Genomic DNA, 17,117 nt, shown 5'->3' with positions numbered 1-17,117 from the left:
CGAATGGTGTGTGCGAGGTGACGGCGACAGGGAGCGTGGCGAGCAGGAGGAGCGGAGAGCTGACGTGTCAGAAAACCGAGGTGTAAAGGAAGACAGCGCAAAGAAGATCGGGTTATTCAAGCGTGGAGGTGGCAGCCGTGGGACGTTTGGTCCGTGCTGCCGTGGACCTCCCTTGGATCCCCGACGCAAGCCTCCAGCATTCCTTGCAAGTGTGGAGGTGGCAGCCGATGGATTGAGGGTCAGTGCTGCCGAAAGGCACTCTTGGATAGCCTGGTTTAAACCTCTAGCATTAAGTGACGCCGTCAACGGGGCCCGGCTACGTTTTTCCTGTTGCTGCCAAGTTCTTTGGGCTGTTGACGGGAGACCACCGGCGTCTCCTTGTGTTCCTCTCTGCTCCTAACACCACCTGGCTCTCTTTCGCCGCTTCCCTCGACGCAACCATCCACCCGTGTCCGTCCTGTCCACAACGCATCCCCGCTTCACCTGGGACGCTCAGTACCTGGAGAGCTCTTTCCTTTATTCTGTAGTGTTGTATGTGTGTTGAGTGTATGTTTCTCTTGTTTTCGTTTCGTATCAGCTCTTTTCCTCTAAATTATAAATACGGCTTAGTTTTGTTTTGTTTTATCCCTTTGTTCTTTTGTTCGAACCTGCACCCGATAGCGTTCCCCTTCGGAAAGACAGGGAAGCGCTAAGAATTCGCGACAGCGACGTGTGTTACGTGCGCTTGCGCGCATGGCAACTGAAAGTGAGGGCCACACCGCTGAGTTAGCCGAGGCCAGCCAACAGAAAAAAGAAACATTTTTCCGGGCAATTGAATGACACTGGCGGCGCTGGGGCAGTGTTTTGCCGCCAGCGAGCCCATTTGCACCATAAAAGCAGTATCTGTCAAAATTGGGGGGAACGCTGATGCCACGCTGATGCCGGAGCGGTGAGCAGCAAAAGTCAATGAAAGCCAGACGAGACGTTACGTGATTCTGTGCACAGCCCATCCAGACGAGTGTGCAAATGAGGGAGGATCGTGACTACTTTTTCTGCGTTTTCTTTCGTGGAGTTGAAGATCTGAGCTTGAGCAAGAGATGAAATTTCAAAAAAAAAAAAAACTGATTGCTGAAAGCTAAAAAAGAAGTAAATATCATATTTACTTGCATGATTTGCACTCGCACATAATTTGCTCACCCCCAACTTTTTACCCAAATTTTTGAAAAAAACAAAAAAACATTTACTTGCATATTTTGCGCGCGCTGGTGTGCCAGCCCATTAGCATCAGCGCCAGCTCATCAGCATGTGCGGGGGTGCATGCAAGGCAGATTTGGGAAGAACGGCGCGGCCACGTCGCCATGTGCGGTTGCGAAAGGTGCGAGTAGCGAAGGCACGAATTCTGCACCGTTTACCCGGCTCGCTCATGCTGGCAGTCACTTTCCCGGAAGAAAAGTTGAATGCACACCTGAATCCGAAACTACCGAACCATTTGCTTTTTGTTTTGCCGCTAGACAATCTGGCCGCATGCGAGCCTGTCGTTTCACTGCCCGTTGTCTCCTTCGCCTCCCACTGCAGGCTTCGCGATTGTATCATTGCTCACTTATTGCTTTGAGCTGTGCATGAGCCGTCATGCCATCCTGCGGGGCACTGTGTAACACGGGGCAGAATGAAAGAGGCTATGGAGTCAACTTTTTTTTTTTTTTTTTTTTGCTAACGAGGGACGCGAGATGAAAGGTCTATGCATAGGCGGAAATCTGCAGTATACAGTAAAACTCTTTGATACGTTCCCGGTTTATATGATTTTCCGGTTGGTACACTCAAAATCGCGGCCATTAGTGTTCATATAGTTACACTATATATTTCCCTGTTAATACGTTCCCAGAAAACAGAATTTCGCGGCTACTACAAATTGTGGCCTTATAATACGCTTATTCACCAACCACATATAAACATACAAGTGGGCCAAACGAGAGGGCATGCGACATGTTTTTCGTGGCAGTCAAACGCCATAGTGGCTTCTCTGCAGGGCCTCGGTGAAACGAGGCGAAGCACCACCATCACTACCAAGAACAAAAAAATAAAAACGACGCGTTAGAATTCCCGACGGCCGTTTCTGCGGGGACGCGATATGAAGAGGAGAAACGCTGAGGTTTCTTCACGGTGCATAAGGGAAAGAAGGCAAGACTTCTACGAACTAGAGCGATGCGCTCATATACGAATGAGTCGGGTCTGGGACAATCAGCCGCCGCGGTGGCTTTCCCACAATACTTTGGAAGCCTTAAGAATTTCCTTCCGCGCTAAACACAGCGCGAACGCGGACTGAATTTAGCGAGCACTGGAATAGGATCTGTTCAGCTCTTGTGCCGAGAAATGCCAACAGAAATTTTTATAAAGTTAAACTGTCAATAAATGTCTTTTTACCTCATTCAAGAGTTACATTTCTCAAAATCACGCGGTTTGGATCATACCGTTTTCCCGGATAATAGAGAGTTATAGCATAGCGCAATCCACTGCCGTGATTCGCTTCCGCGAGGCGCCACTGCGCATGCGCAGATCGCTTTGAAGGCGCCAGATGGCGCCACGTGCCTATCAGCTGCGTGCGCGCCAGGCGCGTCAGGACTAATCAGCGTGTACCGAGCAGTGACCGCGGCAGCGGGTCACGGTAGCGGATCGCGCTATGCTATAACTCTCCAATATGTTTTTTCCCGCAATTAAAAACAATGCATAAACGAGGTTTTACTGTATATTACATGTTATGACAACTGTAGTGTTTTTTAGGAAGTGTTAAGAAAATTTTCCCATAACTTGCGCACCCCCTTTTTGGAAGCCCTAAATCAAAGAATAAAAAGTGCGCAAATTATGAGAGTAAACACGGTGCTTACAAAAGTGAATGAAACAGCAAGAAAAAAGCATGTATGGTCCATTTACAACCAACAATGAGCAATTGTCACGTTCCTTGGCACATGTTGAAGGCTGTTGGGGTTCCTTGGGGCAAAAAAGTTTGGAAACCCCTGTACTAAGGTAATCCTAATAGAACCAGGACCTTAGACTTCGATCAACCAAATGATCCGGTACGCTTTCATAAAGGGTACTCGACAATACGCCATATTCCCACTATCAATGAGGTAATAGGGAAACGCACAGAGTATATAACCAACCTCTATATATATTGAATATTGAATTGGGAACAGTTGAAGAGTTAACGGAGAATATGTAAATAATCTGCGATTCGCTGATGACATAGCCTTGCTGAGTCACTCAGGAGGTGAACTGCAAATCATGATCAATGAGTTAGACAGGCAGAGGGGAACAGTGGGTCTAAAACTTAGCATGCAAAAACTAAAGTAATGTTCAATAGTCTAGCAAGGGAACAGCAGTTCACAATTGCTAGCGAGCAGCTGGAAGTGGTAAAGGAATATGTCCACTTAGGACAGGTAGTGATAGCTGATCCGGATCATGAGAGGGAAATAACTAGAAGGATAAGAATGGGGTGCAGCGCATATAGCAGGTTCTCTCAGATCATGACAAGCAGAGAAAAGTGCACAACAGCTGTATCTTAGCGGTACTCACCTACGGAGCTGAAACGTGGAAGTTAAAGAAAAGCGTTCAGCTTTTTTTTAAGAGCGCATCTTCAACGTCTCCATATGTGGCTTTTCGTACGCGCTTCCTTGTCGCGGAGTCCGTGGCAGCACTCTTGTAAATTTTGTCCTTCTCTTTCAGTATGATGGATATACACTCAAGTCCGCTTATAACGAACATGAGCATCACGCGGCGTCCGTTCGTTATATCCCGAAGTTCGTAGTAAGTGGACCACACCTTTAAAGACAGTTGCCTGCCAAAACACAATTTTTTCGTTGCGAAAACGTCCGTGATGGACGTCTGTTTTTGCAGCGCAGATCCGATGAGGGAGGTTTCCAGTTTATTTAAAGCAGAAGCGTGCACTTCGCCGAGGCCCTTGGCATAGACTAAGTTATCTGAGGCTCTCAATGTAGCCCATTGCTACAGGCGTGCTTATGGGTGCGTGCTGGCTCCGAAGTTTCATCCTCATACGATTCCTCCGAGTCACTCTCGTCCCGCACTTCAGGAACGATGCCCTCGTCCGAGCACGGTTCCACGGTGTCGGCGTCATCATCGACAGAAATAAAATCATTCCAACCAATGTCATGACCCCTCATGTCGGAGTCGACGACGCGCTGCCACAAATCGCGGCTGGTGTGGTCATCTTCCGAAGCATCAGGCTCAGCATCAGACACTGTGACAAAGCCGGCCTTGCAAAAGCAGTTCCGCTTGCCAGTGGCCATCACCTCCGCCCAGGCCGCTTTCATCATCTCTACAGCTGAATACAATGGAAATGGGCACGGTGTTCCCGTCCGCCAACAATCAAGGCCCTGAGATTTGAACGAAGTCATCAAAATGCCCGAACCGCAACAAGCGCGCGATGGGTAGACGTGCAACGCACACAGGCGGCAATCAAGCCTATCAAGCTAAAGATACAGACGCACAGCACCAGCGGAGAGACCAATGAGGGGCGTCCGTGAGCATCAGTGCAGCCACCTCTTGGCTGCCACGGAAGGCCTGCTTCACGGAGCGTTGCCTCCGCAATCGGCACCGGCAGCGGCGTGGTTGATCGCGGAGGCCACGTGCAGATTTGCAAGAAAGTGAGGAGAGGGAGGCGGGGTTGCCAGGAGGGGCGGGAGGGCCATCTTGAAAGGCGTGTCGGCGGGTAAAGGGTAGCTCGCTTGAGAGCGGCTCAAAACGAGGCGGGCAATACGCTTGGGATGAGGCTCGGCCCGAAAGCATACCGCGCGCCGGGCGCACAAAGGAGTCGGAGGCAGGCTATGTCGCATCGCGGTGCTGGGTTTATGCCGTCCGTTCGCTGTAACCGATCAGCTGGGCTTAATGACAATCGTTATATGTGTGATTTTGTGCCATTCAAAAAATGTATATTTTGACGGTCGCATAGGTCTCGTTCGTTATAAGCGAAAGTTCGTCTTAAGTGGGGCCTTTATACGTGGGCTCGACTGTAGCCGACTTTGACAAATCATACTTCTTAACCAGTTCGTGGTTCTTCACACCTTGAGAAAGGTCTTTCAATATCAAAAGTTTTGTGGCCAAGTCCAAAGCTTCTCGCTTCACTGTCGTAGCCGAAGTAGACGCTGACGAATCCGCCATCTTGAATGGGTACGCGAGCACACCAGCAGGAAACAATGCACCTAGCACATACAGGGAAAAAAACTGAAGAGGGAGCGCGACGCCAAGCCAGCCAAGCGGCCAGTTTCCCGCGCTGCTCGCTACCACGTGGCGTGATCACACGGTACCCACTCTCTCCTTTCCGCTTTTCTTACGACGGGGCTTCGCGGCAGTCGCCAGACGCTCCCTCTATAGTTTTTTTTTTCCCTCCATGCCTAGCACAAATGCAAGCAAGGTTTGTTTTCTTTTTTTTCGTGCAGCTCTCGACAGCCACACCAGCAATCATAGCTTTAGCTCCAAGGGAAGGGATAAAGGAGGGAGTGAGAAAAAGGAAGAACGAGGTCGTCGTTCGGCACATGGGCACACTTTGAGTTGTGCGATGTTAGCGCATTGTCACTCTTTCGTCCTTATCTTTGACCTGCATGTTCACGTGGTTCACACGTGCTGAGCTCAGCTAGCATTTTTTTCTTTCCTTTTTTTTTATTTGTTTCGGCACTCTCCGCCGGCGCTTCTCTGCACCTCCGTCGAGATGTCGCGGGAGATAAACCGGAAAAGCTGCTCCTCCGTTCCTTCGGCAAGATGCCACGAGAGATTAAACGGGAAAGCCGCTTGTCGCGGCTTGCACAGCACAGGTTCGTCAGATCTCAGCATGTGATCCGCGGCACCAAGGCATTCACTGTAGCCGATCGGCTAGGCCCACTGATGTTCATTGTAACTGAGACAGAGCGCCATAGCCCTAATGTATATTTTGACGGTTGCACCGGACTTGTTCGTGATAAGCGAGTGTTCATCTTAAGTGGGGCCATTATAACTGGGCTCAACTGTAGAAATAATTTTTAAAACATCACTGCTGGCTCGCCTAAAGTGCCCACTGGCGTCATCGCAGAGAGGGATGCGACGGTGAAGTGTCGCCCTAATCGGTCGCGAGCTATTGTAAGCAGAGATTTTTCAAATTTATCTCTAAATCATAAGGTCCACGTAGAGCTTTGAAATTTGACTTGAATGTCAGAGAAGACAACCTCTTCAGATCTGTTGCTCTAGAATATGTCCAACAAAATCATTTAAAGTTCCCTTTAAGACGAAAACTACATGGCAGCAGCAATTTTTCGCAGTTCTGTCTAATGTTTTAATTCGTGCACGCCATCAAGAGTGGCGGAAGCAGAATTGCTCCGCAATGGTAAGGGTCACCGCAGCTCCTGTCGGATTCCAAAACGGTAGCTCTGGAACTTCCTCTTATGTGGTGTCGCATGTTAAAAGGCTTCACCGACAAACAGCAAACAGCATGTGACGAGCGCGGAATTTCGACGAGCGGGAAGAACGGAAATATCACGTAGATCGAAACGAGGAAAGCATGCATTGTCCCCAGAGCAGCAAGACGTCTTCAAAAAAAGAAACAAACAAAAAGATCAGCAACAAGGCTCCATCTCGTCATACCAAATGGTGTACGGCTTGGCTGGCTGGCGCACTGATTTGTGCAGTAGATAACTGCCGTGAGCTAATGACGAAGCTCTGAAAACGAAACTATGCAGCCGGGCTCTCCCTTGGGCTATCGGTGGGAACCAGCCAACCATTAAAGTGCCTACCTTTGTGCACACATTAGAGGGGCGCGCGAGACAATGTGTTATGCAATTCAGGCCTGTGGATGAATATCTGTATGATTGCCTGTCGAGCACGTCATATCTCGACATGGCGCCCCTTCAAGGGCCCATCCGATTTAACTGATAAGCCCCGCGACATCCGAATAAACGAGCTTCCGACGCCACAGACCTGCATGGGCATTTGGCAGACTCTGGCGGCAGTCAGAATTATCCGAATTGTCGGGGGCTGAATTAACGAGTTTTACAGAACTAGTTATTTGACATTTGTACAAATCATGCAAAAAGCTCTCGACTATAAAACACGAACCCCCTTTAGAGGAGTGTCTATGATAGCAACAAGCGAACGCAGCTGGTGAGACGACCACCTACCTGCTCTTCAAGTTCGAAGACCTTCTTGGAGGTCGCTTCTAAGCTCTGCATGTGCGCAGCCACCGCTTCCCCCTGTAACAAAGAGAGGAGACATCATATCCAGAAAGGGAAAAGAATACTACCAGCATAATGAGAAACTGGGCTAGAAAAAATTTGGAGGGACGCTTAAGCTCCACTTAAAGGGTGTGACGCGATAGCGTTAATAGGTTAGAGCCTACATATGCGGAATTGATCATTCTGAACTTCAAATGGATAGGAAAGTGAAATATAGAGAGGAGGATAGGAAAAAGCAAGTACCGATTTCCCCTGGACGGGGCAGCCCAGAGGTGCCATCTACAGGAAGTGGGGCCAAAGTGGTGTGTGCTAAAGGTCCAAACATTCGGATCCACAAGGATTCCCTTTTCTCCGGACATGGTGCTGCCACGGCTAATCATGGGTGCTCGGGTCCGCGACACAAACATCTACCTTAACCGATGCCCTCTGTGGGGAAAATGAGATTCCACTAGTCTCAGATGCACCCCTAATTTTGGGCACTCTTCAAGCACGAGCAACAGGGCCAGAAAGAAAAGCGGACAACCGCACTGCTTGAAGTGACAAGAAGGCACACTGAAAAGGTGGAACGAGTGACACTGATATTTGGACTCCTGTTTTATTTGTGTGCCCTGATTTTCCCCTTCCAACCCATCCCCTAAATTTTTTCGATCATATTTAAACCCGTGCTAGTGTGGTAATATAGTTCTTAATTTTGTACCTCGAAGCAGTGTGGTAGTCCACTATGAACCACCACCAACTAAGCTATGTCCTTCAGTCGTCGGGCTCAGGTCTACTGGACACCGAAAACACCGCTGAAAATGCCATGTGGTTAGCATGCAACATTTTGTCTCACCAGTTGCTTGTCAGCAGCACTCAGCTGGGCATAACGGCGGCTGGCAGCATCCACCCAGCCCTTGAGCTGCGCCACTTCCTGGTCTTGGTTCCGCACCTCATTCTTGATCTCCTGCAGCCACTGCTTCTTCTCCAGGAGGGCACACCGTGCCTCCTCATACACCTGCACAACACGTGCCGGAAGTATGCAATGAGTACAGTTGAGTTCACTGGTGTCCGATTCTGAAACACCAGCACCGCCAAAGGGACCAGCAACTCACTCCCATAGTGCACTGTTCACACTGCACAAATGGAGTTAGGCAACTCAAAAATAAAAGAACAAAGCCACTCGTTTACAGCATGCTCTTGAATATAAGACAAGAAAAAACAAAAACTCTACGCTAAGAGAAAAAACAAAACTTGATGGACTTCGTAACCACATTCTAAAAGAACAAAATGTGACAGCATTTATGTGACCTGCTAGGGCATCTAGAATGGGTATCTAATGTTCTTTTTGAAATTTCCCCGCCAAAACTCTGGTTGGCACCGGTTCCATTGCCCTTATATACGGTATGCATAAGTCATCACCTTCTAGAATGTTGCAGTACCTTCCACTGGATTATCTTACAGGATTATATTAATCAAACCCACTAATACACCTTAATCCATCCAGTCATCCCCATTAAGTGCTTACTGCCTTAAGTTTTAATGCCATTCGCACAGTAAAATTAATGGCAATAGCCTTACTGTGATTCGCGACCTCCTGAGTTCACCACAACTCATTCGCCTGAAAATGTGCACAGCTGACTCCCGATAATTTGAAGCCATTTCATTGGAATTTTTAGTTAATTAGAAGTGATGCGTTGGTTTTGCACGTAATCCTACAGAAAAAAAAATACTCGACGATTGGAGGTTAAAAGCCCACAGTACTATTTAATTCGGAATTATTTTTCACTAAAGGGGCTCGAGGCAACCATCATTTTTTAAAGGACTATAGACACCATATTTTTGCTTGCGTTTTCTTCTATCAAACAATGCGTTAGACATTCGTATACATGGAGCACCTTGTGGTATTTGTCTAGGACCGCTAAATATTATATAATTGAATTTCTTCTTGACGACGTTTCAGTTTCAATTTCAAATGTCGTAGTGAATTAAAACTACGTATCAGCGATTATGTTACCGCTTTTCTATAGGATCACGCAACCAAAACATCAACTTGACATCACAGTCGTCATTCGGTCGATGAAACCGAAACCAAAACAGCACGAGAGAAGAAATTAAATTTAAATTATTTAGCGGTTGTAGGCAAATACCAGCTGGTAATCCATGTTGTCTAATCCATGTATTCTAAGGTTCGAAACGCGTCCTTCAAGCATTCATCCTCGTCATACAAAACTTCAGACATTCATCTCCAGCCACTTCAAAACCTGCCCTGTCGAAACAGCTGGCTACCGTGGCCTGTTTTGCGTCGTTCAAAGCGCCAGTAATCATCTCGATGGCGCCGAGTAGGTCAATCTTGAGATCACTTCCCATGCGGAGGTTTATAAGGAGCCACTGAACAAGTCGCCTACCATGAAAGCCTTTATGATACCCTGGTCCATGGTCTGTAGTCTCGCTGTGGTGTTCGGTGGCAGAACCTTCAGTTCAATGTTCTGCAGCTTGCAAGTCATTTGATGGGCCGAGCTGTTGTCTAACAGAAGGCATACTCGGCGGCCCGACCTGCCCAAATCGGCATCCCAAGCCTGCAGCAATTCAACAAAAAGTTGGCGTGTCATCCAGGGCTTTCTATTACAGCCGTAGTGGATGGGAAGCTGCTTACAATTCTTGAAGCAGCGTGACGTGCTCTTTCCAATAACAAATGAAAGCAGCTTGCACGGGCCGTCTATGTTTGCCGCAAGCAGAACCATAACACGACCTTTGCTCATTTTCCCGCCGTGACATGAGCTCCCACGAAGATCGAGTGTCTTATTCGGCAGCATTTGCCAAAAGAGACTAGTCTTGTCTGCACTGAAGACTTCAGCAGGTGAAAACTTTGCAGCGATCTTCGGCCACTTTCCTGAAAGCCACTGCTGTATCTCCTGGCTGCTGACAGCCCCACACTCGCCTGAAATGGCTTTTTCCACAATGCAGTGGCGGATTTTAAAACCATTGCAGCCATCCAGTGCCACTGCAAAAGTTCTCGTCGCCAAGCGCCGTGGCAAACCATTTGGCCTTCTCCATCAATATGGGGCCCTCCACAGGGATGTTTTTCGCGCGGACTTCAAGAAACCATGCATATAGCACCTTCTCAACTTTGTTGAAACCAGAAGGGCGCACAGGACATGCTCCCGAGCGACTTTGCTCACCTACTTTGAGCGTGATGTCCTGCTTGTTTATTAACAGCGTACTTGGAGTCCTCCGTGGCATTCTGAATGCTATGCCATGGAGGACTTCTTTTCACCATTCTTGACGTGCCGGATCACCTCAAGCTTTGTTACCAAGTCCAGAATCTTTCTCTTTGTTACATCCATAGATGCCATAGCTCACTAGATGACAGCCGTCACGCACGCTACAATCGGCGAATTTAAACAAAGACACGCACAAGAAAAATGCGACAGGCCCCGCATTGGCCGATGGAGTCAACTGGCATCAGTCAAGAAGGCACAAAAAGAAATGAAGGAGATGGGGAGAGAAAACTCAGCGGAAATGCGCCGTTGGTGCTAGTTGTGCCAGTCGTGGGGTACTGCGGGCGCAACCACCGCCTGGCTCTTTCCAGTTCTCTCGTCTCCCTCATCAGTGAGGAGGCGCTGCCCTCACTTACAACTGGTTTTCTCTCTTTCCCGAGGAGGCATGGTTTGCAAACGTCGCGGCTCACCTCCGTGCCGCGTTTTGTGCGACCAGAGATGCAGTGTCTTTGGGGAAAGTGTACCTCCGGAACACGGCATGGCGTTCAAAATATCGAAGGGCCTGGTGAAACTAGAGTTCGATATACTACGCAACTGTCCTATACTTTTACATAGTATTTTCAAGGGGATAATCTTTGTGTTTGATATAGCCAATAATTTGAAATATGCAGGTTCGATATATCCGGGTTCGACTGTATAACGAACACGGATATTATGAATTATTGGCCATGTTGAACTCTTCATAAATGTGACAAATGCATGCAATTTCTACTTTATATGTCGAACGCACTACACCATGAAACGGATACAGTTAAACCTGGATAAAACAAAGTTGAAAAAAGTCCAGGATTTTTCGTTACATGCATTTTTTGCAAGAAGACCTGGAAGGGCAATGAAGAATGGAAGCCAAGATAAGAAATAAACGTAGGTGAAATCACCTTGAAAATGTTTACACCAAACCCCATTACTCGAAGTCATGAACATGGAGAAACATTCCGCGATCGCACAGGTAGTGCTACTGCCGCAGCAGCCACCGCCACCTCCGCCGAGGCGGCCGCGGCTCGCGCAATGGCACTATGAGAGGGGTGGGGAGAGTGGGAGTGGTAGGGGCACTGAACGAGCTAGAGGAAAGCGCGCGCTGTCACGCCATAGACCGGCCACGGAGGCACATGCTTCTTCCCGCATGTTCCCTCTCTTGGTCTGCTCACCCCCGTCACCCCACGAAACGGACTCTTCACCCTGCGTCGTTGGCGCCCTCCGCCGTACCGCGCGACGGCGATGGGCACACACTGCTCATGCAGTTTCATTTTTGTTATGCCTTATCATTTTTTGCTGCTTCCAAGCAAGAACTGTTGTAGTGCCTTGTGGTATAGCGTTCCAAATGCGAAAGCAACGAAGATGTGCCGGCCGCGCTGGAGCACGACGCACTGAGTCATCTGTGGTCGCTCGTTGCGATTGTTGGCGTTCCTCTATGTCAGTTCGTGCTTTACCGTCGTGAAACTTTTCTCCCAAATTTCATAATTCAGTACAAGCTAACAGATGGTTGGCTTAGCGAGTTCAAGGTCAACCAGCGCTGCGTGTTCGTTACATGGAGGTCTCAAATACACGCGCTTCAATGGGGGTTTAACTGCATATCGAACTTCCCAGCGCCAAACTGTGCCCGTTCGAATTACAGGCTTCGCCGCACTGCACAAGTCACAAGTGGCAATGCGGCAAGCATTCGCACCAAGGTTCGCACTTTTATCTCGCACTCGCCAACAGCGGCGTGTAGGGTTGCAGTCCAGCAGTCCGCAAGCGTTCACGCCTCCGGCATATGCCGACAGTGCCCTGGAAACAGCAGCGCAGGTGGTTGTAAGCTTGCAGTAACAATCCTGGGCTCATGTCGGCTGCCGCGGAGGTGGTAAAAACAACGATAGCTTTCGCTCTGACGTACCGCTCTCCATGCAACACGAGTGTGATGCGGGGAAGCCACCGTAGCCGGCACCCAACCTGCGCCTGCCTTGCTGTGCGGGGAAGCCAACCTAATTGGCACTCTGTTTTTTGCAGCCTTCAGAATAGCCACGAGCACCTTCGAAACAGCGTCAAAACCTCGAAAAGCGTCTTTCCGTTTCTCTAGTAAGGATCACAAGAATTGATGTCCCTTCAATGACTACACTGCGCCGCTGTTGCGTATGTTTGTGATGAAATTTTATATGTTTGTGATGAAATTTTATATTACGAATTTCGGCTATAGCAAACTATTTGAAGATTTTTTTACTCATTCACTATAACGAGGTTTCACTATATTCTGGTTATTGTTGTGCACTGCCATTTTAAATCTTCAAGCGAAAGCTGCAGGTAAGAAAACCTGGATGTAACAAAATATCGCAAACTACTTTTAGTTTCGTTATAGGAAGTATTCATTGATGCCATGCAACCAGACGGCGCAAGCATCGTCACGGCAAGCGCACCATGTTGGCAGTCATTTCACGCGAGCTTGCCCATTGTCATGGTACGCCGTGAGGAGCCCGGCCTGAATTGTTGTGATCCATAACATCTTTGCATGCTGTTAAATGCAGCAACACCTAATTTTCTTTGTGAAATACTTACTGTGCATGAAGTTTGCATCAAAATTCTTCTGTGCCATGACATAACCGAGCTGCCTGCCACAACTTCGCAGCAAAACTGGCCGGATGCACTACATGGAAAAATGCACATGAACTGCAGCTTTCAGTTGACAACTGTGAGCTACTCATGCAGGACACATCGTGGATAAACAGCACATGGTTAATTACCCAGACTTCAAAACTGCCGCCGCAGAATCACGTATTTCCAGCATTGTAGTCCACGAACTGCTAAGGCTAAAGCTTCACAGACGGTGTTTCAGCAGAAAAGCGAATCGTCAAAGCTACTTTATTTATGCGACAGAACGGCCCAGCAAATACTGTCATGTGCTCGCAGCATGATGGGCAGACCTAGCAAGAATGTTTTGCAGTTTTGATTGCAGCAACATAGCATTCCTTCAAATGCACAAGACCTGGAATCTAGACCGGTTCGGTTCGAAGCAACGCAATGTGCAGCGATTCCACTAGATTCAGTAGGAACACGTCCCTTTCAGTAGATAGAGATGGCAAGTTGAGCTGCTAAATGAACAGACACATTTAAGGGGGGAGGTGGGGATCGGAGTGAAATTCCTTATTTTTTGTAGTAGAGAAATGAAATTTGGCACAGTTATTGGGCAGTGTACTGAATGACTAAATATAAAGTTTCATTGATATATCTTGAGTAGTTTTGACATTACAAATTATTTGCACCCAACTTGCAGAAAGCCTGGCATGACAAAAAAAACGTGGTAGAAGCCCATAGTTGCTTTTGTATTTTAGCCAAATGAATAGTTCATGCAGTAACATCCTCAAAATATTTTTATCACCCTTACTTTTTTTTACACAGGACATTATATCCATGTTTGAAAAATGCGGTTGTTATCAACATGGCAATTTGGCTGAACAGTAAAAAAAATGAGATAGTTATTAAAAATATAGGAATGTCACTCCATAGAGAATTTACTAAGAAATACAATGCAATAAACCCCATTCAAATCCCACAAGGCATAGTTGTTCTATGCTTTCTGCAAGCAGGACGGTCGGCTCAAAACTCACTTCAGAGAAAACTGGCTCTATAGTTTTGCAAGCACTGCAGATTTATTAGAAAGCGCCAGAGCTGTAATATTTTGCATCATTGCTGTCAGGCATCTTCTTGCACCTTTGACTCTTTGTTTGGTAGGCTTTGGACGCCTTCATCAGGTGCTCTTGGTCCTTTTCTTGAGCCCTCTAGACGGCAAGGACACCATGATGTACACCCTAGGTGGCACACATTGCCAAATAGGCTCCTCGGCTCCCTGAATTGTACTTCACGACTGCCATCTCTATCGCAAAAAGCGAGGCATGCTCGTCCTTTGACAGTGCTAACCTAACTTCCGTTCATTTGCGGATGCTGCGCAAAGGGAGTCGCAAACGCTGCATGTCTACGCTTCTGCCGTCACTGCCGACACGAAACGTGGCTCGAGGCACGCCTGAATGGTGCTACGTTCGGTGACAATTCATCCGGTGAATCTTCAGCTATCACATTGTATGTAGCTTGTCGACGGTTGGGCCTCACTTGCAGGTTGCGTGTCCGTGTCGCACGATGCGCCAGAAACAGAGCACTCCGCCTCTGCCGGCGTCGCCTCCAACGCTGCGATCTCGGCTGCCGATTCGCGCGGCCGTACGCAAAGGTGCAAGTGCGTCTTCCGTCGACTGGGTTATCGGCCTCGATGGCACAGGGCGAATGTCGGCTTCGTCGCTGCTGGAGTAATGCGGTGCAAGATAGCGCGGCATGTTTCCGCATGTTCAGTCGGGTGCACCGCTTCTCCCGCTGGCCGCCGTCTTTTTCTCGTCTTTTTCGCGCTTCCGTTTTCCGAAGGCGTGCTTCGTCGAGAATTTCTTTTCAAATGAGCGACGATCCATCACTGACCTGGAAGCTTTCAGAAAACCTAATTCTGCGTGTCAAATGAAGACTCCGGCGTGGTTTGCAAAGCAGAAAACAGCAGACCGCTGTGGTTGCCAGCTTGCCCGCTGCCGCAGCAGCAACCAATGGGAAGGCGCCTTTCAGACTGGCAGCCAATCGGAGGCCCGCTTCCATCGGAGGGCTCGTGTGACTGCCCCTGGCATACCCGCGCTTTTTTTGTTTGTGCGACTGTTACAAGATGGCGACGACTGAAGAATTCAGAAACGAAACGGCTTAACTTTGAGCTTTCAAACGATACCAAGATGGCGGCGCTCTTTGGCGGGAAAGATGAGATATGGCTTTGCAAACTGCGGTGTTTTTGCACGATTTATAGCTGTTTTCTCGCCCTGTGCACTGACAAATTAAATTTTTTCGGGAACTTTTAGTGCGTTTTCAGCGAAACCATTTTGATATAACGTAGTTTAGGCGTTGCACACACCGAAATGCACGGTTTCCAAAAATCGATTTTTTTCCGCGATTTTTGCGATCTGATCCCCGCGTCTGCCCTTAATTACTCACTTCTCCAAAAACAGTACTTCGGCCGTCAGCACTTTCAGCACGGCTCTTGGGCTCTCCACTTGCCAAGCAATTGCACCCTCTCATAGATTTTTATGCTTTAATTCCTTGGCCTGTCAGCAAACTTAATGCACAAGGAGGAACTCACTATTGGTTAATTCAACGTTTGGCAGCAGTCCTGTATGTCGCACACCACTTCAGCACCTCCGCATTCCTATGAGCCGACGTTTTCTCAAAGTGGAACCTTTTCAGCGTGGCCGCTCTTTTCTGTTTTACATAGCTCATGGCATATCCACTTAGTCACATGGTGTTACGGATCGGACAGAAATTATCTGCAGCGAGACGCGAAATACACTCATATTTGACACACCACCAGTGAATTAAATGTTGCGGCTGGCTGCAGTGGCGGCGCATGCAACCACCAACATGGTGAATGCCGCGCCTGTCGCTAGCACCTTTTGCGGATGACATCATGTGAATCCCTCCTATATCCAGATCAAACTGTACTAATAAAGTTTTGCCATCGCCTTGGCCAGATTTGAAGCCCACAAATTTTGCTGAACTCGTAATGAAATGCACTAGCCTGGCCTCAGGTTGTTTGTGATAACCTGAGTTTTAGTTGACATATTCAGAATGAAAAGACAGTTTTGAAAACGGGAAGAAAAGACAGTTTTGAAAACGGGAAGGACATGGTAAGGAGAGGGAAATATCACCACGAGGCTACCAACCATTCATCTTATGACATGGTCAAACTTCAAATGCCGTTATCTCGGTTTCATATTTCTGGTCGGTTTCCTCCACCTAACGCAGCTTTTTGATAACATCTTAAAGATACTCTTGGCTTATGTCCTGACACACAAATTTATGGCTACTTTTTCGACTTATCAATCAAGAACAGTGGTATTTTCAGCAAAATAACTTTTACGTCACATTTGGACATGCCAAAATTTTATTTTATACGATTTTGTAAAATTGTAAAATCAGGTAAAATTCTTCACTGGTTAGCAGTCGTTATCGACACTGACTAGTACAATGTCATTCAATGTGCACATGTAGCCCAAACTACAAAATGCAGTAGATGACCAACTTTTCGGGCTCCAATAATTCAGACTTAAGCGATATTTCGGACTTTGCTGAGCAACAGTAGTGCACCTCATATAAACGTGTACATTTTTACGACTGATATTTCGGACTTTGTGGAGTCTTAAAGTTCGATTTTTCGAACTAAAATAGACGCCAACAATACTGTTGAGATCATTTTTCAACAGAAAGTTCCGTTATTTTGGCCTAATATAGACGCGAGCAGGCATCACTGTCACAACCAACCCGTTCTCGACCGCCATGAAAGATGCCATCTTCGATATAAAGGGAATATGCGAGTGCAACCGAAGAGGCCTAGATATGCTTGACTATTTGTTCTCCATCATTGCCATTCAAGATAATGGGATGCTCTCCGTTGCCAAAGAGATGGCCTACAAGGAGCACGCGACTGCATTGAAAATGATATAATGGGACGGGGGGGCAGCTTCAGTGTCCACCCCGGCTTGGACAACGCCACCCGCAATGCGGGGTGAGGGGCAACAAACGTGGTAGGGGGGGAGAGGAAGCGCATTCGGAGACGCTCACATCTCGGTTACCTCTCGGTCTTCGCGAGTGTTGCTGCCCCATGTAAATTGACTGTTCTTGGTCC

The 17,117-nt window shown here is 47.8% G+C and overlaps 1 protein-coding gene across 1 annotated transcript in view; it reads right to left on the bottom strand.

Moving 5' to 3' along the window:
• LOC144113121 (structural maintenance of chromosomes protein 5-like) overlaps window positions 1-17,117 on the bottom strand; it is a gene marked incomplete at its 3' end in the record, with an annotated part of 180,474 nt that overhangs the window by 111,594 nt on the left and 51,763 nt on the right. Inside the window, 2 exon segments of the mRNA XM_077646029.1 lie at window positions 7,137-7,208; window positions 8,023-8,184. Of these exon segments, the coding sequence (XP_077502155.1) occupies window positions 7,137-7,208; window positions 8,023-8,184 (234 nt within the window).

Source organism: Amblyomma americanum, chromosome 1 (assembly GCF_052857255.1).
Source record: "Amblyomma americanum isolate KBUSLIRL-KWMA chromosome 1, ASM5285725v1, whole genome shotgun sequence".
Taxonomy (NCBI): domain Eukaryota; kingdom Metazoa; phylum Arthropoda; class Arachnida; order Ixodida; family Ixodidae; genus Amblyomma; species Amblyomma americanum.
This window is presented reverse-complemented; position numbering and strand designations above follow the sequence as displayed.